The sequence below is a fragment of the Pituophis catenifer genome, unplaced genomic scaffold (assembly GCF_029215685.1).
Source record: "Pituophis catenifer annectens isolate HBS135680 unplaced genomic scaffold, rPitCat1.0.hap2 SCAF_2, whole genome shotgun sequence".
Taxonomy (NCBI): Eukaryota; Metazoa; Chordata; class Lepidosauria; order Squamata; family Colubridae; genus Pituophis; species Pituophis catenifer.
This window is the reverse complement of record NW_027256882.1, coordinates 134,405,640-134,432,315: the sequence shown is the minus strand read 5'-3', so window position 1 is coordinate 134,432,315 and position 26,676 is coordinate 134,405,640. Positions and strand designations below refer to the sequence as shown.

Genomic DNA, 26,676 nt, shown 5'->3' with positions numbered 1-26,676 from the left:
TCTGCAAAAGTCAGATTCTAACTCTTCTTCAGAAAGCTGTTGTCAGGCCTGGAAGCCATTTTTGCATTGGATCTTCAGACCTGCCACATTTAGTGGTGTGAAAAAATGGGACGGGGGATTGTACGGAGTAGGGAGATATATAGTCATAATAACATTCCTTTCTCTGAGAGTCAAGGACATCTTACCCTACACCTGGAGGGGTGTGACTGGGAGGCATTTCCAGTTGGGTCGGTGCATTGATTGGGCCATGTGATGGACATGTGGGTTCTGGGCAGGGTCTTGGACTTTTCTATGGGTGGGGAAAATCCGGAAGACTTCAGATTCGGGTTTTCCCAGATGTGCCAATATGACATCTCTAATAAAATGGAACTTTGAGGAACTTCAGGCCTAGTAGTCTTCTTTCATTGGGGGTGTTACTTGGAGCCCTGAGAGCTGAAGGATCTCACGCCCTCACATGATCAGCCTTCTCATCCTGGTTCCAGGCTCTATCTCTTTAAGGGTTTTCGGTTATTTCTCCTCATGGGCATTTCATTCGCTCTCCTCTTTACGATAACTCAGCCACTCTTGTCTTCTCATCTTGGGGAAGTTTTCTGGTGTCTATTCCCAAGAGCCAGTCCCTTTCTCTTTGGGAAAGGGCTGGGAATTTCCTTTGGGGATTCCTCCCCACAGGGAGAGTCGGGAAGGGACCTTGAAGCCTCCTGGGCCAAAAGACCCACTAGCTTTCTGCTTTTGGTGCAGACATTTTACATTATACACATATCCTCTTGGTTGGTTGAAAGGAACTCAACAATTCACTGAAATAAAAACAAGAAGCAAATACTGGTGGCCTCACAGCAGAACCAATAGAAGAAATCTATAGCTTTTATTTCCTTCGGAAACAACTAACGGGAAAAAAAAAAAACCCTAAGCAAGGATGTTTACCTGCCAGGTTACTCAGATACTAATCTTTACCTGCAGAATAGCTTAGGTACTCTGCTGGATTTAAATAGTCTCTGTGCTTGAATGAATCCTGAGGCTATTGGCAAGATTGTCCTAAGGGAGGAGTAAAACCAGGGGATTTTCAAAGGGTTGAACAACAAAACATATCACACAAACCCATGGGTGGCTTGGCTGTGGAATTGTGGATGTTGTAGCCCAGAAGGACAGTTTTTAGATACTCTGGCTTAACACACAAGTCACTGAAGATGGTTCTGGAGTGCCATTCCACTTAGGTCAAAAGGATGGCCTTTATTTTATTGCATCTCTGCAGTAATGTAAGGGATGCCAAAGGGTTGTGGTCTTCTATTGGAGCAGCTGGAACAGGATGACAGAGAAGGTTCTGAATCTTTCTTTTTCCAGTTCCTATAATGAGAACGTCTCAGGAGTGGCTTGATTGTCTTCTTTTCACGCATTAGCGTAGATAGGTTGGTCATTTAAGGTAGAAAATCTGAAGGACGCATAATCAACCTTTTCTGTGTTTTCAGAAACCTAGAAGGTTAACATATAGCACGTGTTACTAGAGTGATCAAAAATATTTGAAAAGGGGTCAGAAAAACGCATATTTGTGGTTTGCCGATAGGCTTTTTCCTTAACTATGGTTGACCAGGTTGAGGTCAAGCAGCTAGGATTTACATATCAACCATACTGCCTAGATTCATACAACACATAATGTCATCAATTATGCAACTACATTTCAGATTAATAGGTTCCGTAAAGCCAGTCATAAACACAGGTTCTGTAAGATTTTAATATTTTCACTGTGTTAGATAGTGAGGGTGGTTCTTCCAGAATAGCGTGTCTTCTTCCAATTGCACATTTAGAAGTCATAACTCTAAGCACCCCCACTCCATTACCCTACCGTTATATTTTTGTACGTATTCAAGGAAGTTACTTGAGATCAAATCCTAGCAACAGTGGGACCTTTTTCTCTGAGAATGCCTCCATGCAAGGCCTTTCCACAGTTTTAATCTCTAGGTCATTGGCAATGTTCAAGTCCATTTATTTTTGTCTCGAGAATAGTGAACTTCAAACCACAGTAAGACAGTTCTCTGTTATTGAAATGCTGAGGTCTATGGAGCCTTGGAACTATCTATTTCCCCACTGGCAAGACATCTTCCTCACAGTATCTCCTGGCTTCAAGGTCTTTCAAGTAAATGTGGAAATGTGGAAAGATGTTATGGGCAGTCTCCAAAGTAGCTGCCGTAATTGATGCTGATATTGCCATTCAGAAAAGGCCCATCTACCAGGAAATAATCTGTTGAAGTTGCTCTCATGCCAGCCTCAGCGTAACTTTGCTTTTTTTTTTCTGAGTAGGTGAGCTCAAGTCCAAATAAAGAACCAAATGAGGTATTTGAAGGCAAAATGGTGCCCAGAGGCTCTATGTTGGAGATTCAGATGATGAACAGGAAAGCATGGAATGGTCAGAACTGCCAAACTCTGATGAAACTGCATTTAATTTACATAATTTGCACATCAGCTCCTGTCCTCCTAATAATTTGAAAGCATGCAAATGCGAGTAGATAAGTAGGTACCACTTCAGTGGAAGGTAACAGCATTCCATATGCCATTGGCATATAGCCATGCTGGTCACATGACCACTGAAAATGTCTTTGGACGATGCTGGCTCCCTCAGCCAAGAAACAGAGATGAGAACCTTCCCATAGAGTCGGATATGACTGAACAGGGAACCTTTACCTATTATTAGCACCCTAGAAAATCTAGATATGCCAGCCAATTGTGGTGCAGAGATTCACTTTTAAGAAGCTCTCCCCCAGGGGAGCTTTTTGGAACTTCCACAGAAGGCAAGGCATGGAGAACATCTTTCAACTGATCTTCCAATTTCTTGCTATGACCAAAGAAAGAGGAAAGAAAAACAAATAAGATGATGGTAATATTCTATTTTATAAAGCCTTTAGCATATCCCTGGGAAATTCCAATAGTAGGACAACACTATGATTTGAGAGTCACATGGATATAACTTTAAGAAAATCCAGAATTTCAGAATTAATGGCCTGTAATATTTTATCTACTTTTATATTTGGTCAAAGGAAGGTTGTCTTTTGATGTTTCCTATGTCCTTTAAACTCTGTAAACATTTTGTAGACCTGGAACAATTATGATTGTTCCAGCAATGATTTTGCATTCCATATACAGATATGACTTTTGAGAGGTCCATCATCAGACTAGGAGTTGGAATTGGTTGCAAATGGTTGGGTGAAAGTTTCCCAGGCTTCTTTTCCTAGGATGAATTCACCAATAGTTTTGTTTATTTGGAAAAAAAAATTACAGCTAATTTCATATATATGAAAATTGGAAGCGTAAAATTGGAAGTGTCTTGGCGACGTTTCGACGAAGTCTCATTCATCATCTTCAGGCTGGTGTTTACGGCTTCGTGCTTCTAGGACCAATGTGTGATCACAGCTGTTTCTTCCTTTTAACTGCTGGGGGTGTGTTCATCAGGCTTGTGCAAGGGGTCTTCTGCAACAACTGCCGTTACTATTTCAAATCTGGTGCTGGTAGTCTGCTTTGCTGGGATGGCCCCACCTCTTCGTTCTGATTGGTTGGGAGTCCCAGTCTGTGTCTATTGGCTTGGCTTCGGGTGTATGGTCGGTTTTTCTCCACCAGGTGGCAGGGCTTCATCTTTGTGGCTGGCTGGAATGTGATTTGGCTGGAGGTCTCGGGGTGTGTGTGTCTGGCTTCTGGGGTGTAGATTTTTCTGTCTGTGGGTGCTGGGACTCATTTGTTGACAAGAGCTAGTTTCCAGATGTCTGGTAGGCGGGAGGTATCATCACATTTATTCATGTTATGGGGGCGTTTTTCTATTTCAGTGGCTTCCATAACTATTCTCTTGTTGAGGTTTCAGTTTTGGAGATTAATTTGGTTCCTTCAAAATCAATTTCATGTCCTGTAGCTTTAAGGTGCTGGAAAAGAGAGGAAGTTTTTTCTTCTTTTCTGACTGCATTCTTGTGTTCTGCAATGTGTGCATTTATTCTCCTATTAGTTTGTCCAATGTATGTGGCTGGGCAGATTTTGCATGGTATTGTCGAGTGTTTTGATTGCGTCTCACACGGTCAACCTGAGAGGTATTTCATAGACTCCTTGGTTTTCCAGCTGGATCTTGTCTTTGGGGTTTCTTAAGATGTTGGCTATTTTTTGGTCAGTGCAGAAGGCTGTTTTGATATTGTGTTTGTGGAGAATTTTGCTGATTTTATCTATAGTGTCTTTGATGTAAGGGAGGAGGGTGATGTCGTTGTCCTGTTCTGTGTCTTGGTTCTTGGGGGTCCCAGCACCCACAGACAGAAAAATCTACACTCCAGAAGCCAGACACACACACCCCGAGACCTCCAGCCAAATCACATTCCAGCCAGCCACAAAGATGAAGCCCTGCCACCTGGTGGAGAAAAACCGACCATACACCCGAAGCCAAGCCAATAGACACAGACTGGGACTCCCAACCAATCAGAATGAAGAGGTGGGGCCATCCCAGCAAAGCAAACTACCAGCACCAGATTTGAAATAGTAACGGCAGTTGTTGCAGAAGACCCCTTGCACAAGCCTGATGATGGCAGATGAGATTCTGCCGAAACGTTGCCAAAGTGCTCTCAATCTTACACGGGAGAAGACCCGAATACACCAAGACTTGCATATATATGTGTGTGTGTGTGTGTGTGTGTGTGTGTGTGTGTGTGTATTTCTCTTTAGCCAGGTTCTTCCTACGTAAACCAAGATTTTTATGCAGCCCTAGTTCAGTGAAATCATAATCCACTAATCATAATCCACTAGTTTCTAGGCTTTTTTTCTGGCAGCCAGCAAACACTCTGCTGCCCATTGAACAGCCAGTTTGCTGGCTGCCAGAAAAAAAGCCTAGAAACTAGTGGATTATGATTTCACTGAACTAGGGCTGCATAAAAATCTTGGTTTACGTAGGAAGAACCTGGCTAAAGAGAAATACACATAAAGCCTACGAAAAGGAAAGAAAACAAATATATATATATTTATATATAAAATATATATTATATATATATATATATATATGTAAACACTTTTGCAAATGTATTAAAAGCATTAACAAAGTTGAATAACAAAAGCACCTGAGACTTAGGAGCAAAAGACCGAGTTGGTATCACAGTTGTATATGCCACTTCTGTGCCATCTGTGGCTTGATCAGATGAAGGAGAAACCTAAATTAAAGGAAAACATGTTGCTACTTAATTTGGTTTGCCTGGTACTTCTCTTACCTTCACAGTACCAGTTGGAACATCATTAGGCTGACATTACCTTCCCTGGCTATATAACAGGATGATATCACAATCATATCATAATAAACACTGTTTCATTTGGCATTGTTTTTCCCTGCATTTATATTAATTCTGTTTGTCCTGTAATGTGTTCTCTTTTGGTGGGTCAGGGTACAATCCTTGAATAAAAATGTGTTTCTTCCATAGAATTAAATGGCATTACTTCCATAGGCATTGAGATTATGGAAACTATTGATTTTGGTGATAGCCTTGAAGACAGGAGGTGCAAGGGGCCAATCAGAAGCATCCTCCGAAGGAATTCAAACTCCAGTGGTGGGGATGTCTGTTTCTTTGATAAGCCTAATCATAGAAAAGCTTCTAAGACCAACTGCACTGAAGTCTGATTCACTGTTGGAAATCAGTGGCTGAATGTGTTCAAGTGTTGAGTTTGGTGGATAAAATAGCATCTTATTTCCACATAGGATATGGAGAAATAAGAACTCAGGATACCCATGTAGAATTGAAAAAGAACCAAAACATAATACACAGAAACATAGGCCACCATGAAAGGAAGGAGTTTTCTTTAGAATGCTGTTAAGTTGTATGACTCTTAAATAATGGACATCTCTTTATTTTGAACTGTCAGCCTTGCAAATTGTTTCTCTCTTCAATGATTTTTTTTTAAGTCTGGTAGTCAAACAGTTTTACCTGTTGACTGATCTTTAAGTACTTAAAAATGCAAGGAAAATGTAGAAATTGAGACCCAAGATTGTAATTAGTCTTTTATGACTCAGAAGTGAATCCAAGATTTACTGATAAACTTCATGATAAATTCATGAACTTATCTTTTCTTATTTTGTAATTGTGCCCTGATGCTCAGGTTTGTGATTCTGTAAATTCTGTTTCAGAAAGGCTTTGTCATCATGGAATGTGACCCAAAGGCCTAGTGATTTCCTTCATTAAAAGAATTTAAGTTCCTAGATATCTAATCTCTTCCATCTTCTAAATTGAAATTATTCTTCCCAAGCCTTCCAGGTGTATTTAGCCAAAAATACCCATGCTTATCTTCTAACATAGCTATGCTACTGAGAATTCTGGGAGCTTGAGTTCCAGAAAATCTGAACGCATTTGTTTGGGAAATGCTGGATTAGCTGACACCTCAGACCTTTCCAACCTTATTATTTGACAAAATAGTTCAGACATGGTTTCTGCCAGCGTCATTGATCCAGCTATGTACATTGGATAAAATGGAATGTCTTATATCAATTTTATGAGTTGGGCCATGACTTTAAAATGTGATCCTCCATAAATATGTTCCAGGTCAACTCCTGTCCTCTTATTAAAGTTAATGCGCTTCGATGTATGCCTGTAAATTTTTGGAAATTGCTTACCGTAGATGGAAATTGCTTACCTTAGAGTTTTTGGTAACTGAAAAAAACAACAACAATAAAATTGCATTAGGGCATTGTTGCAACATTCAAAGCAGCAGCTTTGAAAAAAAAATGTTAGTCGTATGGTTATCATTTCCTTCCTTTGGCCCAGTTAATTTTTATGATCTAACCAACTTTTTAAAAATTAGATTTTTCTCTCAGGAAAATTACATTTTTTTTTTTTCAAATTATGGAGTTAGGCAGCTGTTACTCAGATTCCTGGTTTTCTGTAATTAGAAACAGGGATCAGAAAAACAATTCCTTCATTCATTCAAATTCATAAAAGATGCAAAGGATTTTAAAGATAAATATTACGAAGAAACCAGAACTCTTTTATTGGGACTTATGGACAAGAAATTAGAAAAGATTCATGGCAGATTGATTTTGTATATGGTAACTGCAGCAAAAGTATTGTTAAGTTCAATGATGAAAGAACAGTGACATTTCCCACAGTGGAGGGATGGATAGCGAAAATGTTAGAATTTGCTGAGATGGCAAAGTTGATCTATTTGGTCAGAGAGAAAAAAAACAACAAAAACTTTTCTGAAAATCTGGAAACTTTATAGGGACTTTTTGCTGAAAGCAAACAAAAATGATATGATAGTTTATAGATTCAAAGATGTGGATTAAATGAGAGATTTGTATAACTTCTAAGAAAGAGAAGGGATTATAAAATTATAATTATATATTGAAGAGAAGGTTGAAAGTCATCGTATTTAGTACCGTGTTTCCCCAAAAATAAGACCCTGTCTTATATTTTTTGGAACCCTGAAATAAGCGCTTGGCCTTATTGCCATGTGCTCAAAAGCCCGATTGGGTTTATTATCAGGAGATGTCTTATTTTGGGGGAAACAGGGTAGCTTAAGTGTCTTTTCTTTCTTTTTTCTTACACTTTTTTCTTTCTTTCCTTTCTTTTTTTTTAAAGATAAATCTTTATGTAAAATTCTTAATAATGTCATTTTTAAAAAATATGTCTTCCCAGCCACCAAACATGGTTCACTCCTGATTTAAGGAAGGAAACAATCAAGATGCAAATGCTTTTGGCAAATTTCTCACCTTTTTTCTTCTTTAGCTTCCACATCAACAGTGTCATTCCACCTAAAATTAGTACCAGTAACCCAAGAAGCACGGGTAGCAGGATGATGAGATCAACGTCTCTGGTGGGACAGATATCAGAAAATCAGTGAGATTGCTGGACTATATTCCCTTCTGGTTGTTTGCCATATAGCTCTGGGTGTTATTTAAAGGAATAAACTAGATTCATTCAGACTGGATGGCACTGGGAACTTCTACTTTGGAGCAATCCTCCATAGAAGGATTATACAGAGACTTTCTATAGATGAAGTCTCTTAATTCTAAAGAGAAATGTTCATTTTGTCCCTACTTCCGCTGATATACTAAGAGTTAATCCCTTGCTGTGAAAAATCCATATATGCTTTATTTCTAATCCTTACACAGCCAGTTTTTCTTGCCTTGCAGATGTCCTCCATATAGAGGGCCAATTTAAAATAAATGTGTGTGTGTGGGGGGGAAACTTATCCACAAATGTTGGAATAGAGGTTCAGTATGAAAAAATCCATATGTACTACTTGGTGCTACCTCATCATTTTTTGCACAGGCTGGATCTAGTCACAGATCACAAATCTCAAACATGTTAGAAACCACAAACAGAAGTCATGCCTTATATGTTAGAACAGAACAGCAGCCATTTTCTGAGGGCAGATACAACACACTTTATTAACCTCCCTCCCGTTGCAAAACTGAACTCTCTTTTCCTGCCACAGTTTTAAAATAATCTGTTTCTCTTATGCTGCTTTGAGTTCTCTATTTTGAGTCCACTAACGCTAGAAACTCATAGAGGCTGAAATACTTGAGCAATAGTTTGCTATCTAAAAGCTTTTTCACCTTTGCTAAAACTGTGCAGTAGCTAAAAGCTTTTTGCCTCGTGTAAGAGGTTGCCAGTATGAAACCCCAGAGATTTTTTTTAATTACTATTCTTCCCCTTTCAGTAGCTAGCTATCTTTCTCTAGTTAACAGTAGAAGGTTACACCATTCCCTCAGTCTCCAGAGAAAAGAGAAACTTTCACATCCTTTTTTTAAAAAAGCCCTCAGCTAGCTATGAAAAACTAGCTAGCCAGCTGAAGGAATGAAATTAGTGTATGTGTTTATATTATATGTTCTTTCTGGGTTTGAAATCACCAGCCTCTTATGAGACAAAATCCTTAACTCCAGAGCTATCTTAGCAGTTTTGAAAAAAGTAGACATCTAGAAGTATTTAGAGTGGAAATTTATTTATTTATTTATTTATTTATTATTTATTTATTTATTATTTGGAATCAACTCCCCCTGGGGCTCCGGTTGGCCCCTGACCTTCGCACCTTCTGTCGTGAATTAAAAACATGGCTGTTCAAATTGCCCAGCCTGGACTGATGGGGTTTGGATTATTTTAATATGTTTAACATGTGTTTAATATGTATTTTAACATGTTTTATCTGGTTTGATTTTAATTGTTGTGAGCCGCCCTGAGTCCTATCGAGATAGGGCGGCATACAAATCAAATAAATAATAATAATAATAATATTACATCCCACCTTTATTATTTTTATAAATAACACAAGCTGGCAAATGTACCCAACACATTTTTCTTCCTCCTATTTTCCCCACAACAACAAACCTGTGAGGTAGTCTGAGAGAGAGTGACTGCCCCCAGTCACCCAGCTGGCTTTCATGGCTAAGGTGGGATTAGAACTCATGGTCCCCCACTTTTTAGCCTGGTGCCTTAACCACAAGATCAAACTGACTCTAAAACAGCCAGCTAGGAAGGGTTCTTTAATTTTGAAGGGAGTTGTTGTACTTGCATTTATGTGTATTAACTTTGTGTATGTACCTTTGTGCATATAAATTAATATGCATTAAATATTTAACTTTAATTGTACTTTGTTTAAATACATTATTTTACAGATAGAGGTGAACCTTTATAGCTCAGAGTTAAAATGAAGGGTCCTTGGTGCTCTCTGAAGTTGGTTGTTTTCTTGCAGATGTTTCATTACCCAAACTAGATAACTTCATCAGCACTGATGGGCTTTAGGTAATGAAACATCTGCAAGAAAACAGTTAACCTCGGAGAGCACCAAGGAGCCTACTTTTTCTATATATCTGCATGTTACCGGTATATACATACAAAAGGATGTATGGGTGATCTGGCCACCAGAAGCAAAGTGATTGATCACTGCTTTCTTGGAATAGAAATGTGGGAGGGTCAACAAAAGAGGAATTATTTTCAATGGGAGATGAGAGCCACCTGCTGTCAGGGCTAAATATTTTGCAAGCTTTTTGGAAAGTGTATCAGTCCGCATGCACTTTTTAAAGCAAGCTAAAAATTCCATTGCCATCTGTATGGGCATCTGGAATGGTAAGTAAGTAAGTAAATATGCCCTTAGATTAGACTTTCCCAATTTCCCTCCCGTTTTTGAGAAGATATAGACAGAGTCCAGGGAAGGTGTAAAGTACCATTTAGTTCTACATTGTTATAGTAAATGCATATTTCCCTAGATTCCATTATATGTTTTTTCACTGTTCATTTGTGTTTGTTTTGGGTGTTTGGATTTTTAGGGAAGGCGTGTACTTTAAGATTACACTCTAGGGCAGTGGTGTCAAGCTCAAGGCCCGGGGGACAGATCCAGGCTGTGGGGTTCTTAGATCTGGCCCACGGAGCCGCCCTGGAAACAGCAAAGGACCGGCCCGCAGTACTTCTGCCAGCGAAAACAGAGCTCACGAAGGCCATGGGCAGCTCTCCCAAGCTCTGTTTTTGCTGGCAGAGGGTTGCAGGAAGCTGTCATAGTCGAAAACAGAGCTCGGGAGCCCATTTTCACTGGCACAGTGCTCAGGCCACCATAGGCCCCCCCGACATGAGTGATGTCGAGCTGCCATGCACCCTGGCCACAGCCTTTGTCCGCCCAAGGTCAAACACAACCCTGATGTGGCCCTCAATGAAATCAAGTTTGACACCCCTGCTCTAGGGAGATGTGGTGGTAAAAAGTTTAAGATCCACTGCCTTATATCCTTAAATTCTGACAACTCCTGTCACTTGCTCTTCGTATATCTAAACTTACTTATTTGGACTTCTCTGTGTAGTTTCAGTAGGGAAGGTTGAGGTGGTGGAAATAGATCCCGTTGTTGTCATACTGGTAGGTGGCAGCTCTAAAAAAGAAAATTAAGAAAGTAGAAACCCATAATTTTCTAACCTATGCTTGCATGATCTTAAAATTATATCAACAATGTATACCGACAATGATGGACCTCTCACTGTTGGAAAAACATTCCAAACTTCAGAAATAAGGAGTAACTTTCCCCTGTGAGGTTGTTTTCCATTCAAATTGGCTACAAGTATTATGTCAACACAGAAGGTAAATTTAAAGATTGATGACGTGTCGAAACTGATACATCAGGAGGACCTATTGATGCCTACGGGGAGGTGGGAGGGAACAATTTGACAATGAAATGTTCAACAGACTTGCTCACTTCTGCCTGGCTTCTAGAAATACAGGTATGGAATGATGGAACTTATAACATTTGTTTGCAATCGTTCTTTTCCCCTCTGATCTAAGTAGTCTGTGTACTTTGGCAGCAGGTAGCAGTCCCCCCAATTTGGAAATAACCCCAGGAAGGAGATTAAATAAACCTGCAAATATAAACAGCAAATATAAATACCAGCGTGCTAAGAGGTCTGTAGTTTATGTTCTTGTGGAAAGGCATATTTTTTTTAATATACTGTTATACCAAGAATATTGGCCGACAGGGAACTGAACCAATTTCCTTCCCTTGTTAAAATGCTTTGCTTCTTCCTTCAAATTTCAATGTAGTTCTTAAACTTTTAGGACTCCTTTCTACTCCAAAAATTATGGAGGGCAGCAAAAGAGGTTTTTGTTTGTTCGTATGGGTTGTGTTTATCAATATTTACAGAATTTAAATTAAAATGGATACATTTGCTGCCATTACCACTTCTCACAAGTGTTTGAGGGGAATTTAATTTTTTAACATTGTCTGACAAATTATTTCAATTTGCACAGCCCTGAGAGGGTCCCGAGGGAACCCCAGGGTGCTGAGATCAGACTTTGAGAAAAACCAGTTTACATAAACTGTTAGGATGACAGCCATGTACTCCTGAGCTGCCTCTGCTCCTGTGCCCAGGGAAGGAAGATTGATGCCCTTCAACACCATAAGCCCAGGGAATTCTATTGCCAATTCAGCCACAGCACCAAAGCAGCTTGGGCTGGAATCCATTATGTAACAGGAAGGCTTGATACAATGGCAGCCCACCCAACTGATTCCTAGAACCAAATCATGAATAGGTCTCATATGTGGTTATCTGCAAGGTAGCATCCCTACCAGGTAGCAGAGCCAGGACTTGATTCAATGGAAAGCAACAGTCTCAACTGATTTGTGCATCAATATCAATGGCACAGAGGTTGAGCAGTCTGTTGAACTGGAGACAGTATGTAAAGCTGAATGCATTGGAAAAGATCACCCCTGCATCCAGTGGTGGGATTCAAATAATTTAACAACTGGTTCTCTGCCCTAATAACCGGCTGGATGGGCGTGGCCATGGTGGGCATGGCCAGGAGATGTGACAGGCAGCACTTGGCCACCTGCACCCCTTGGGGTACAATCCCCTGTTTTAGGCCTAGTAGGCCTCCCTGCAGCCTCCTGGGAGCAAAAACGGGCCGCGGGGGACTCCTGGAAGGGGCTGGGGTGAGGGGAGGGGCCAGCCAGCAATTTAACACTGGCTGAATCCCACCACTGCCTGCACCCATAAATTTTGGTGTGGAGAATGTACATGTCTACCCACAGATTCTACCTATGCAAGCCACATAAAATGTTTTGGAATCTTTCAACATGCCTATTGCATTAATAAACAAGTAAGCAAACAAATAGAATAGTGATAGAACGTAGCCCCAGAATCGCAATTGCTCTAAATTACTTCTGCTGTCTTCCCTAGTATAACTCTCTGCAAAGTGGAAGATATATTTAACTAAAAGAAAGGTGTAGCTTGGATGTTGGAAATAGAAGGAATTATGTAATAGAGAAGCCTAAGCATGTGGCTTTCACTTTTTCACTTATGCAAACTTTATAATACAATACATCCTCTACCTACAATACATCTTCTATCTAGTAATTGAAGAGATCAGAACAGAACTGGAGTTCTAATATAAGGGTCGAGGCAGAGTACATGCTACCCCTGAAGGACTCCAGTTTACTACTGATGCTTTACATTTTCCTAGCAACAATCAATTCTCTCCTTCTGTTCCTGCTGCCAGCAAGCTCCGTGATGGAAATCAACATTCTCATCAATCAGATATCAGAGGGGCAAAAGCTTTTTTTTCTGCAGAAATGCTGCTGGATACAAGAGACTTGGTCTATATTACTCCTAATCCACTACCTGGCACAGCATGCCATTGAAAAAAAGTGTTTGGTTCTTCTCTTTCCATACAGTTTTCTTTGACTAATACCAAGTGTGTGATCAAATATTTCTCCTTTTTCAACCAAGGACAATTCTGCATGGCAGATTTAAACTGCTCATCTTCCATGCTGAAACCAGCTGGAAGTTTCATTTTAAGAAAGCATTTCTGAATTTCAAGCTTTGGTAAAAAGGGCAGGCAGGATGTTCTGTCTGGATGGCAGTGATCACAGCCCCCAATGGGTAGAGTCTCCTGCTGCTTTATCCACATCCCATCTGTGCTGGGAACAAATCCCTATTGCCTTCTTTCCCACATGTGGGTCTTTGAAGATATGTTCTTTCCACTGAAGATCCTTTCATATGAACCCCCGTTCAGGAATTGCCTGTTATACTGACATCTTGAAATTTGGTGCATAAGCAAAAAGCTTCAGGGCTTTTGAGGAGGATGTTGCTTGCTCAGAAAATGAACATTTCTAGTGGGGCTAGATGGAGAAACCAGAAGAATTTGTGTCAATCTCACCCCAGTTCCAGGAAGGAAGGAAGGAAGGAAGGAAGGAAGGAAGGAAGGAAGGAAGGAAGGAAGGAAGGAAGGACCAACATTTCACTTTCTCTGTGAAATTCACTGGTGAAAAAAAGAAAAAAAAAGGTCATGGGAAAAGAAATCCCTAAAGCTAATTCAGGAGATGTACCTGAAAGAGTTATAGTGAGTTAGTTAATGCAAGTCTCCTTAAGAGGCTTTCACCACTGTCTCTCAGCATCTGGACTGGGTTGCCTTTCTTGAGATGAATATTCAATGTATTTGGGGCTTCCTCCCCCACTTTCCCATAATCTCTAACAAGATTTCATCTTCCTTACAGTGCTTGATAAAAAGACTCACCTATGGTTACTGTAATATTTACTTTCCAATTTAAATCAGACACGTATTTTTCTATGGCACACCAATAAATGCCAGCATCTTTCTTTGTGATGGTCTCCATTCTCACTGTGAATTCAAGTTCCGTGTGATTGTCCTTGATAACAGTTCTGCCAACTCTATTTTCTTCCTCAGTCCCATCAGTCTTAACGACGTATATACAGGAACCCCAATCAGAACCTTTGCACCAGTATTTAACGTAGTTACGATAACCTGTTTTATATTGACACTTTACACTCAGCGTCTTGCCAAGCGAAGCGTTCAACATCGAAGGGCCTACAACGATAGACGTCAAACCTGAAAAAGAGGAACATCCAATCTCAGGCAACCATTCAAGCCATTATCCTCTGTGCAGGTGGAAAAAGTGGTTTTGCCATATAAGGAACAAAACAAACAAACAAACAAAAAACTCAAAGAAGAGAAGATTTTTAAATATTTCTGTCCCATATAGAAACATTAGTTTTACTCTGTGGAGTCTTGACTTGCTCTGATGAAGAGATGGCATGCAGATTCATTCTCTATTAATAAATCAACTGATAAGTATATTGGAAGACTAAAAATCAAAAGGTGTTTGTTTGGTATATGGAGATCATATTAATTAGCAAAATAAATATAGAAATGTAATATTCTCTCTCTTTTTCTCTGTGTACAATTCAAATGAAACTAACATCAGCCTAACTGTGTTCCTCCTCAGCTCCTTCAATATAGCTGTAAAAAGGAGAAGGATACAGTATTTTCATTCTAGTTTATAATTCACCGTAGTCTGAAATCAAATGGACTATAATTAATATTTACTGTAATTTGTTAAATTAAGCCAGATTCATGAACTATGCTTTGATCTTGACCTTCGCTTGTTTCGAGGAAACCATAATTAAAATTAGCGACTGAGTTTGGCTTGGATGTCAAATCTATTGCTTAACGCATTGTAAGCCGCCCTGAGTCTCCGGAGAAGGGCGGCATATAAATCAAATTAAAAAAAAAAAATCAAGCTCGGTTTAATTACAAAAAGATGTTCAGAACTTTTCCTTGTGGTTTTATCAGAGAAGCTAGGAGGGCATTTAAGCATATCAACCCAAGGCTAAACGTCTCACAGAACATAGGACTTAATGGGAAATAAGCAATATAACTGCCGATTGTATTTTTTGCAAAGGAGACCCCCCTCATCAGTCAGAGTGAGGCAGACTAATCCCTGGAGCTCTTTTCTATTATTTCTTTAAAATCTGACAGCCATGCTGAGCTGCCAAATTGGATGGCATTCTGCTAAAATCAGCGGCAAAGCAGTTTTGACAGCTATTTCATGGGCTAATTTTAATATAAACATGCAGGGCTGCTTCATTTAGGTCTGGGGAAATTAGGTGTCTTCATCTTGACATTTTGATGGGTTGAGTCAAAAGAAATCCCTGATATTGAGACTGGGTAGCTGAAAAAAGAAGGAAACAAAGCCAGTTTGTAGAATTCATTATAGGATATAATAGTATATTAAAAGGATATTTTAGTACAAGTAGTCCTCAACCAGTGGTGAGTTGCTACTGGTTCGCCTCAGATCGGGTGAATTGGTAGCAGTGGCAGCAGGCTCCGCCCACATGCCTGGACACTTCTGTGTATGCACAGAAGTGTCGCGCGCACCCACAAGCAAACCAGTAGTGACAGGTTTTGAAACCCGTCCCTGTCCTCGACTTACAGCAGTTCGTTTAGTGACCATTTGAAGTTGCAATGGCACTGAAAAAAGTGACTTATGACTATTTGTCACAGTTATGACCATTACAGCATCCCCACAGTCATCTGATTTATATTCGGATGCTTAACAACTGACTCACATTTATGATAGTTGCAGTGTCCCAGAATCGTGTGGTCCCTTTTTGCGACCTTCTTACAAGCAAAGTCAATGTGGAAACCAGATTCACTTAACAACTGGGTTACTAATTTAACAACTGCAGTGATTCACTTAACAAATGTGGCAAGAAAATGGGTCAAAACTCACTTAACAGATTTCTCACTTAACAACATAAATTTTGGGCTCAAGTTGTTGTAAATTGAGGACTACCTATATAGATTATAACCATCTTTGAAGTTTAATTCAGGCTAGAGTATCAAGGAACAGATAAATGTCCATTCTTTTTTTATAGAAGGAAATTCCCATTGTAAGCAGTAATTTGCATGTTATCCCAATGGGTTTTGGGGACTGTGAGTACAATCTGAGAGTAGTTTTAGCATTCTTCCCACCAGGCCATGAGGCAACACAAGAACCAATAAAGGAGAATATTAGTAGACATGAGGGGTCATTGGTGCTTTCTGAACTTGGTTGGGTTTTTTGCAGGTGTTTCATCACCCAAACTAGGCAACATAATCAGAGCTAGCATTGATGATGTTACTAATGATCAGCACTAATGATGTTACCTAGTTTGGGTGACAAAACATCTGCAAGAAAACCAAGCTCAGAGAGCACCAGGGAACCCTCATAGCACAAGGATGCCAGCATCATTCTGCCTGCTGTATACAGTTGGATGTATGACCAGGCCAATGACTGATTTACTATTAAAGGAGGTGGGGAGACGACTTTTAAGGTACAGGGATTGATGCATTTCTCTTTCAGTGGGACAAAACTTCCAGCAGTCACTTTCCAAAAGTAGGCTGGGTCTAGCAACGTGAAGGGACATTTTATATATATTTGATTGAAACCTCTTATAAACTTTTTTCATGAAGAAACAAGTGCATTCGTGATTTGTGTTTTTAATTATTAGAAAAAACTGGGTAACAGAAAAAAAAATGAGCTCCTTTTTGGTAACTCATAGAGTCAGAGTTAATATTGTAATTGTGCTTATATTTGCTTCAGAAGAAGCTGAAGAGGTTATAGAAAAAATGTTTTTAAAAGGAAAAAAAAGCCTCTGCCGATCAGGCAAGTCAGCTGGGATCATCAGAGGCTTTAAAAGCATTTTTTTTACAACCTCAGCCAAAGAGGTTGTAGAAAAAATGGTTTTAAAAGTTAAAAAAAAAGTTGGCCACGCCCACTCAGTCATATTACCCCTCCCAAGCCACGCCCACAGAACCAGTAGTAACAAATTTTACATTTCACCACTGGGATGACTGGTGGTGGTGAGCCGACCCAGTGTCGGCAAATTGTCCCATTCTAATTGACTTTAGAGGGGCAGGATTATCCATCTCTCTGAATCATTAAATATAAGCATTTTAGCCATTTTAATGTAATCTCCTGTTCTGAAACAGATGAACTAAAAGGGAGGTTGCTGTAGCACCCTTTGGTTTGCAAGGACCAGTTTCTCTACCATTGGAAGGTAGATCTGGACCACTCTGAGTAGTTGACCAGGCCCTCTGTAAATCAGATTGTCAAATTGTCAGTTCAGAATAGAAATGAATGCCCCAACATGCAACACACTCTGATGGACACTGTAGTAGCCTTAAGCACTCTGTAACTTACAGAGTCAGGACTATTACTACATGGATTTGACAAGCAAGCAGCTCAGTTTACAGAGGTCCTGGTCTAGTCATGGGAAAAGTCAGAAGCTACAGAGAGAAGGGAGGAAGTTTGCAGGAGCTGAAAGAGGCCTACATGCATGTGACACAAGTTGTGCATATAGCGGGACTAGCATTAAGAGGAGATGAAAACATTACTATCTCACTGGATCAGAAAAAGGCAAAATTAGTTAGCTCTAGCTGTGGACTGGGAATAAAGGGAAGGCTATGTCATGCAGATGTATCCTTCAAGAACAGTTAGGGAGGCATCCTTTGGCTGAAGTTTCGGAACATGGGTGGATAAGCCCTACGCTTCCGCTATTTTTGTTCCTTAATTTAATTTAATTTAATTTAATATTTAAATTTATATACCGCCCTTCTCCCGAAGGACTCAGGGAGGTGAACAGCCATAGGTAAAAAACATAGAATACAAAATTTAAAAACAATTTAAAATGTATTAAACAATTTGGCCCAACAGTTAAAATCCCCCATTTAAAATTCAAATTAAAATTACATCATTGGAAAGTTAGGCCAGCCCGGCTTGATGAAATAAAAAAGTTTTGAGGGCCCGACGGAAAGTATGTAGATCTGGAATCGCCCGTACAATAATGTAGTTATTGTAAAGCAAGTGCAGCTATGAATATCCAAAATCACGTTCTTTACAACACACAAGGGCTTCAATCCCATGTACCTTATCAGTTAATAATAAAGCAGCGATTAAACATAAAGTTTCCCATTTGTTTTTGCCTTTTGGGGAAGTCACATCAGTAAAAAGCTTCCATGGTCTCTTGATTAGCGATGGAAGCTAATCTGTCATGGCCATGATCCTAATCTGTGATGTAGCTTTCTGAGAATCATTCTTTCTTTGCCTCAAGAGGAAGGGTGAAAAGAAGGGATGGTTATACGTATGTTTTGAGAACAGGTGAATGTTTGAGGGAAAAACCTTCAAAATCACCTTCTGCTAGATATAACCAGAGCAAATATAAAGTATCCTACACTGTAATTTTACCATGTCTTCCTATGGTACACATTGTGTAGTGGGCTTCAGTAGGCAAGGAGCAGACCAGCATAAGTACAACAACATTTATTGACTCAAAACTGGAACTGAGGAACAGCAGGCAAATGCCTGTAATTTATACTCTAGGCCCATAGGGCCTTAACCAATCATAGTACTTGAAAAAGTCCGTTCAGATATGAATGTATCAAGTTTCCCTCCAAAACAGTTGGAGTTAACACTCATCTAAAGGTTAGTTTCACTTTAGCAGGGCTTAATACCAGGGGTGGGTTCTACTTACCTTTTCTACCGGTTTGCAGTGGGGCCGCTTGTGCGCGCTTGCTTTGCTCGCGCACGTACGCACTCTTCCACACAAGCACAGAAGCGTTTTGATGACATCAGGGTTGGTGGGTGGAGCCTCCCGCCGGTTTTACTACCAGTTCTATAGAACTGGTGCAATCCGGGGGCAACCCACCACTGCTTAACACAACTATATATATTCAATACATAACAGTTACATGTAGCCAACAAGTGCGTGATACCATCAACAAACTATCACTGACCATTCCAGACTTTGAATATCTTTAGTTCTTTTCAACCTCAGAACCCTGGACTTTTCCCACCCATCCCCTTTCTACACTTCTGATGGAAAAGAAATTTATATTCAGGCAAAGTCATTCTTCCTTTGGGAGGGTGGGGGAAGGAGATCCTTTCTCTACCATCCACATACAGGAAGTCTTTAGCTTACTACAGTCCATCAATGACCGTTCAAAGTTACCACACTACTGAAAATAGTGACTTGTGACCATGTTTCACATATATGACCATTGCAGCAACTGACTCATATTTCTGACAACTGATTCATATTTGTGATGGTTGCAGTATCCCATGATCATGTGATCTCCTTTTGCCACCTTCTTACAGGCAAAGTCAATGGGGGAAGCCAGTGGTGGGACTTAAATAACTTAACAACCGGTTCTCTGGCTGGATAGGCGTGGCCAGTTGGTCATGTGACTGGGTGAGTAATGTCACTCATCACACCCAGCCCTGCCTCCTGGCCACTCGCCTCAAAGACAGAAGTAGGATTCAGCCAGTTGGGGCTAATCCCACCACTTTCTGGCCCTGCTCATTTTTGGGCTGTTTTCAGGCCATTTTTGGGGTCGTTTTTGGCCCCAAAACAGCCTGGCAAACAGCCTGAAAAATGAGTGGCGGCAGGGCCAACCAGTGATTAGATTTGCCAGTTTGCTGAACTGCTCAAAATCTTAACTACTTGTTCACCCGAACTGGTGCGAACCGACAGCAGCCCACCTCTGGGGGAAGCCAGATTCATTTAACAATTGTGTTACTAACTTAAAAACTGCAGTGATTCATTTAATAATTGTAGCAAGAAAGATAATTAAAATAGGGCAAAATTCACTTAATAAATGTTTCACTTAGCAACAGAAATGTTGGGCTCAATTGTGGTCATAGGTTGAGGACTATCTTGTACTTTGCTTCCTAACTCGGTTTCACTTGGCCAAATTCATGGAAAGGTTCTGTAAGATGCTATGCCAGCTTGCCGAGATGAAATACTTCACAGAATGGACAGTAGCTGGAATTGTTTTCTTGAAAATGCTGGCAAGAGGGAAGTAAATTCTGTCCAATTTGATGGAGAAGAGAGTCAGCCAACCAGCTGCCCCTTCTCAGAGCTCAACTCTTGGCAAACTAGAGCTGGATCCTGAAGGACTGGCACTGCTCAAAGAGCAAACCAAAGTCACGCTAGCCATATCTGAGCCTGTGTAGGGGGAAGACAAACTGGGGAACACCTGAGTTGCTTTTCAAGTACACTGGAGATGTTTTGCAGTTGGAACAGATGCAGTGCAGCAATTCTCAGCAATTCAAAACCTAGTGGAACCAATAATTTGGAGACAAGCAAGATAAGGAACTTCATCTGGAAAGAAAAGATAAGGTTGCATTCACCTATCTAGCCACCCTGCCAAGCCCCATCCCAATATCCACAATCCAGAACATCCTTTCAATGTTGCGGTCACATTGCTGACTCGGCCATCCAGAACAACTGCAATCACAAAACAAAACCGTTAAAAGCCCACAAAGAATATGGAACAAAGAAAATGGAACAGAAGTGGGATTGACCAAATTGCAGGGCTAGAAGATGAAAAGACTCCAAAAGCAAAAGGAAATGTAAGTAAAAGGGCTCAATATATTATACTTCATATTACAACAGCAGCAAGAATCACATTTGCCCAGAATTGGAAACAAGAAAACATGCCATCAAACACAATGATAATAAAAAAAAAGTCCTCGATTGCGCAGAAATGGATAAATTAACCATGGAGATTAAAGATAGAGAGGAATCAGAGTATTACAAAAGTTGGAATATGTGGTATCCATGGCTTGAGACCAGATGTAAAATTGATGCATAAAGATGATATAGAAAGTACCTTAAATTGAAATTGAAAATTATATAGATTTATAAATATGATAAAACTTGTTAAAGGATAAAAGGAATATGTAAATACATATGTATACATACTACAAATATGATGACTATATTATTATTATTATTTTTTAAAAAAATTATTTGAAAATGCAAATTAAACAAAACAAATCATGACAAAAAATACAAAACATATAAACATATAAACAAGAATTCAAATATATATCAAGTTTATCGTAACTGTACTGTATGTTCTTGTTTTTGCTTTTGACTCCTTATTACTATTGGTCTATTTCTTATGTCTATTTTGGTGGTTCATTGTTAACCTATATTCATAAATTTTATATTCTTATTGCTATATTGGGTCACTCCACTTACTTCCTAATTTTTCCCTTTTCTGTCTTCCAACAAGGTATACCACTTTTCCCATACTAAGTAGTAATCGTGTTCTTCGCTATTTTGTAATTCCTTTGTGAGTCTGTCCATTTCTGCACATTCCATGATTTTGTTAATTACTTTTTCTTCCATTGGTATGAAGACTATACCAATTCATATGATGACTATATTAAATTGATGTTAATGAAGAACAAAAATAGAATATAGTAAAAGATATTATATATTTAAAGGTGTACAAAATAATAGGTGTATAAAATAAATAAATAGGTGTATATAGGTGTATAAAATAATAGGCCACAAATTGGAATTATGAAATTTGAATCGTTACTGATAGTTGAAAGCTGTAAAAATGGAAATGTGCTTTTAAAATTAAAAAAAGGTTGAATAAAGTCTATTTAAAAAAACAAAAGAAAAGATTCCAAAAGCAGAATTTGAGGGGGAAAAGGATCACCACATATAGTATCCAGGAAGTGAAGTTCCCTCATGAAAGTGTCAGAGAAAATAAGAACTAATGTCTCAACTAAGCCAGTAACCCACATGACAAACTATCTTCAAAATGTTCCCAAATAGCACTTTGAAAACATTTGAATCGTGGTGCTTATCTAGAACAATATAGTAGAAGCCTATAATTTAGTTTTCATTAACAAGGTTATCAGAGAACTGTTAGAAGGGAAAGTTCTGAATGTCATTTTCCAAGTAAAATTGCTTCTCCCTACACTGTTCACCTTCTCACAAGATGGAACAGACACTGTTGCATAAAATTATGCCTTAAAATTCCAGACCAATTACCAAAAAACACCACCAGCTATTCAAATTCTTCATTTCAGTCACCCTGATCTTGCAATTTCTTATGCTTTTTCCTTTAAAAAAAATGAGCTACAGCTGCTTTTGATCTGGTTTAATCTAAACTATATTACTCCTTGGAAATAGCTGCCAATAAGAAATAGAACAAAATGTTTCTCCTGAAGTGAAGTTCTTCTAACGTCTGCCCATTATATCTCCACACTTAATGACTGTTTACTGATGTTGCTGCTAGTACAGTAAGGAAGGAAAGAAATTTATCCCATTGTTCTACAGAAATGAAATATTTTGGGGTGGAATTTTACACCACTCTGTACAATAAATAAATGCAAGCTGTGGAACCAGTGCAAAAAAATAAATAAATAGTTAATTGGAATCTTCAATTAACTCAATAATAGTAACTGTGAGAGGGATTAGGAGAGAGTCCCAATAGACAATCATTTAAATATGAGCCAGCTGGGTGCTTCAGCTGCCAAAAAAGCCAAGGCAGATCTAGGTTGCATTAACAGAAGGATAGATTCAAGATCACATGAACGGTTAAAGCCATTTTATAATGCCTTGGTAAGTCCGCACTTGGAATATTGTATCTAGTTTTGGTTGCCATGATATAAAAAAGATGTTGAGACTCTAGAAAGAGTGCAGAGAAGAGCAACAAAGATGATTAAGAGGCTGGAAGTCACAACATAGGAAGAACCATTTCAAGAATTGAGTATGTCTAGTTTAATGAAAAGAAAGACATGATAGCAGTGTTCCAATATCTAAGGGACTGCCACAAAGAAGAAGGGGTTAACTCATTCTCCAAAGCACCTGAAGGAAGAACAAGAAGTAATGGATGGAAAGTAATCAAGGAGAGAACCAACCTAGAACTAAGGATAAATTTCCTGACAGTGAGAACAATTAATCAGTGGAACAACTTGCCTCCAGAAGTTGTGAATGCTCCAACACTGGAAGTTTTTTAGCAATTGGACAACTGAGCAGGGGGTTGAAATAGAAAGCCTCCAAGGTCTCTTCCAACTCTCTTATTCTGTTACTTTGTTATTCTTTAGACTAGAGAACACTCACTTGTCACATCTTACCACTATTAACTCATAAGACTCCTCCCTTTTATAGTTTTGATGCTTCAAATTCTAGGATTTTTTTGAGACACCTGGATCCAACGCTCTCTTCCTCTTACGATCCCTTAGTGTAAACAAATATAAATATCTCACCTTTTAGGAAGAGATCAGAAAGGAGGACCAGTCCCACAGTCAGGTGCTGCTGTAGCATGCTGCCCTTCATTGCACACTCGCATTCTCCTTTAACTTCTACCTGTTGGTTTGACTATCATGGAAGATTTCTTCCGGAAAGCATTTTTCCATGTCATTTGCATAGCACATATCTGAATGCAAATTGAAACACCATTACTTCTGCTTTATCTACCCAGTTATGAGAAATCTTGCTCATGATGAAGAAAGAGGAAACAGAAGTCTACCGCCAATAAATTACAACTCCAGTTTTTCAAGCATCTTGTCTGAATATTAAAAGGAAGGAAATGCAACCATAAAAATTATCATCTTGAAATTTTTTCAGCAAAATCAGGATATAGGAAAGAAGCCACTTTGTCTGTCCCGAGAAAAGGGAAAGGCCATATACTAAGAGGCTTCTTTACATGAAAATAAAATAAAATAGTTTTGAAAGTGGAAGTTGTTTGATTCTGTATGTATTTTCTACTGTTTCTGAAAGATTGTGACAGCACTGACTGCAGAAACTGTATTCAGAGGCTCATGAAGGTCTTAATATAAGCAAATACAAAAAGGGGAATCTAAAATACAAAGGATCTGCAGCTACCAAATGCATTAACTTGCAATCCTTAAAATAAGGACAGAAGACCTGAGGAATTCAGCTTCCGTGTAGATATGGCAGAGGCAAATGCTATAGGTATGCTGAAAATAACACATTTTATTGGCAAAAAGGAGCAGAAAGAGTAACATGCTTGGTGATGAACAACAAATTTTCTAGAAATTCAATGAGAAAGTCTCTTCAGTAGAAAAAGCTTTGTTATGTAAATAGGTTTGTTTGGCGGGAAGTTTGAATTAACCGACCATCAGCTGATTGGCTGACCACCACAGCTGCAAGGTATATAAAGGGAGCTGGCTCCCTGGGTCAGTTGCTGGGTTCTCACTATATAATAAAGAGCTGTTGTCACTCACTACTCTGGCTTGCTGCGTCCTAACAAGCTTCATATCCAAGTCCACTCAAAGCCACTGACACAAACAATCTCGACAATTTACAAGGGCAGAAACTCAGCAGCACCCAAAAGGAACTGCTTTAAAAAAAAAAAACCTATTCAGATTAGCCTGCAACACACTGGCATTACAAAGAGCAGACATAAATTACAACACAACATGTTTCAACACAATGGATATTAGTGCAAGTTCAGCAAAAGTACAAGTCACCCTTACCACAACAACACAAATATTGCAACCCAGAAAAAAAACCCAACTTGGAAACTCACGTTGTTCCAACCATCTGGAATATGAACCAACAAAGTCCCCACAAAGCATCCTAAACAAACCCAAAGATCCAATATCAAAATAAGACAAAATAGGAATTATCCACAAAATAAAATGCAATGACCACTATACAGGACTGACACTCAGGAGCCAGCATAACATGTTTATGGACATCAATTGGCTGTGAAAAATCTATAGTGCAACTTCATTATTTACCCTGACACCAGGGCGACCCCAACTTACAACAGCAATTGTTGCGGTTCCAGTTTCCATCATTAGGCAAATCCCAGACAGTCAGTGTCCTGTAGTCATATGATCACCATTTGTGAATCTCCTGCCAACTTTCCCTTTGACTTTGCTTGTCAGAAATTGACACTGAAGGTTGCAAATGTTGATCATGTGACTTTGGGACACTGCTACTTTCATAATTGTGATCTGATTGCTAAGCACTAGAATTATGATCATGTGATTGTGGGGAAGCTGTGATGATGTAGCAATGATCAAACAGTGATCATACAGAGAGAACAAGTAGAGAGTAACAGCAAATAAGCAGATAAAATGGTGTAGTGTTTTCAAGCCATGATTCAGGCTTCCCCTTAAGTACATTGGCTACAGAGCTTAGCCAATCAGGATACAGGATGATTCAATACAGTCTTAAAGCAATATAATAGCTTTTGATAAACATGTATTGATAGTTTATATATTGCCTGACCAACTAGTTAGACAATAGCCATTTCCTAGCAAAAATCAGATATAATCAATTTACAGTTCAAGAAAAAAAGAGGAAAACCTACTTTTCAGCTTCCCTCTTATAAGTGATACACGTTCATTTTGGATTAGAGCAGTGGTTCCCAAACTTTTTCAGTCCACCGCCCCGTTGATACTACAAACTCATCCTCAGTGCCCCCCACCCAGGGGTGGGTTCTACTTACCTTTACTATCGGTTTGCAGCGGGGCCACGTGAGCACTCACACTTCCCTCGTGCATGCACACGCTCTTCTGCACATGCGCAGAAGCGTTTTGGTGATGTTGGGGTCGGTGGGCAGGGCCTCCTGCCGGTTTTACTACCAGTTCTATAGAACCGGTGAGAACCGGGGCAACCCACCACTGCCCCCACCCCCACCCCCTATAAATAGCATTGTTCAGAATAGCGGTTTGCACAACCCACTAAGGAAGATAGTAACAGTAAAATACACGGAATACAACCATTTTTGGCCTCCTGAAGCCTTGCCCTGCATGTCCCGTTTTTGTGAAAAATGGGCCCGTTTTTCACAAAAACAAGATGCGCAGAGCCTTTGGGAGGCCTGCAGGCTGCTCCAATACAAATCTATCCCTGTAACAAAAATAGCTAACATTATTAGTTAACACTAAAGAAATTCCCTGAATCAACCAATCTAGAGCAGTGATTCTCAGCTGGGGGTTCCTTTTGAATTTGCTGACCAGCAATTTCACAGAGGAGGGGATGGAGAGGGCTGTGGGATGAATTCACACCCATTCCCAGACCCTCTTGGGATCAACCTGCAGCCCTCCCCTGCCTCCTCAGGTGGTGGAGCTTGGGGGGGGGATGCTTTTCAAGAAGTCACAAGGAGGGCTGAGAGCTGGTTTCTGTCCCACAAGTAAGATTTGGTCCAGAACCAACCCCAACATGAAGGTCTTTTATTTGCTCCTTGTACTCCCTGTCTTTGCATTTTTAACAGGTAATAAATTAAATTTCTGATGATGTAAAAATAGCTCATAACTCACCTTTCTAGACAGCTATTATCATGTCTAAAAGCAAGATACTCTTCTCCATTTTTTGTCTGGAGTACCATTTAATCCAGAGCCTTTTAATTCCAGAAGTCCAAGTTTAAAGAATGGACTTCTGGAACTAAAGTTCCATTTTTTAGCTAAAACTTAATTCACACCTGTTAGTTTTGCTTGCGCAGCGCGAACAATTGACAGTGTGATCCTCCAAAGGTCTGAAAAATATATCATTGATTTTTTGGGGGGCATTTAAACTAGATAACCAATGTGAAAAAGTGCATCAAGGAAGGACTGGAAAGCCAATTCATACTGAACTGTATTGGGTTTTC

General features: G+C 39.5%; 2 protein-coding genes across 2 annotated transcripts in view; one reads left to right on the top strand and one right to left on the bottom strand.

Moving 5' to 3' along the window:
- The window catches only part of RAB37 (RAB37, member RAS oncogene family), a 104,915-nt gene that overhangs the window by 17,889 nt on the left and 60,350 nt on the right, over positions 1–26,676 (top strand). The window lies entirely within an intron of this gene.
- CD300LF (CD300 molecule like family member f) lies at positions 960–23,390 on the bottom strand. The gene is made up of 7 exons (XM_070934643.1): positions 23,321–23,390; positions 13,981–14,313; positions 10,759–10,846; positions 7,703–7,803; positions 6,628–6,644; positions 5,070–5,159; positions 960–1,467 (listed from the first exon to the last, which is right to left on the bottom strand). The coding sequence occupies exons 1-7, from the start codon at positions 23,388–23,390 to the stop codon at positions 1,384–1,386; spliced, it is 783 nt and encodes a 260-aa protein (XP_070790744.1). The 3' UTR covers positions 960–1,383.

Excerpts from the sequence above, each read along its gene's own strand:
- CD300LF (XM_070934643.1), bottom strand. The coding sequence starts at position 23,390 with ATGAAGGGCAGCATGCTACAGCAGCACCTGACTGTGGGACTGGTCCTC. Across the intron at positions 14,314-23,320 it reads TTCTGATCTCTTCCTAAAAG|GTTTGACGTCTATCGTTGTA; the intron begins GTGAGATATTTA and ends CCTCTTTTTCAG. Across the intron at positions 7,804-10,758 it reads ACACAGAGAAGTCCAAATAA|AGACGTTGATCTCATCATCC; the intron begins GTAAGTTTAGAT and ends CTGTCCCACCAG.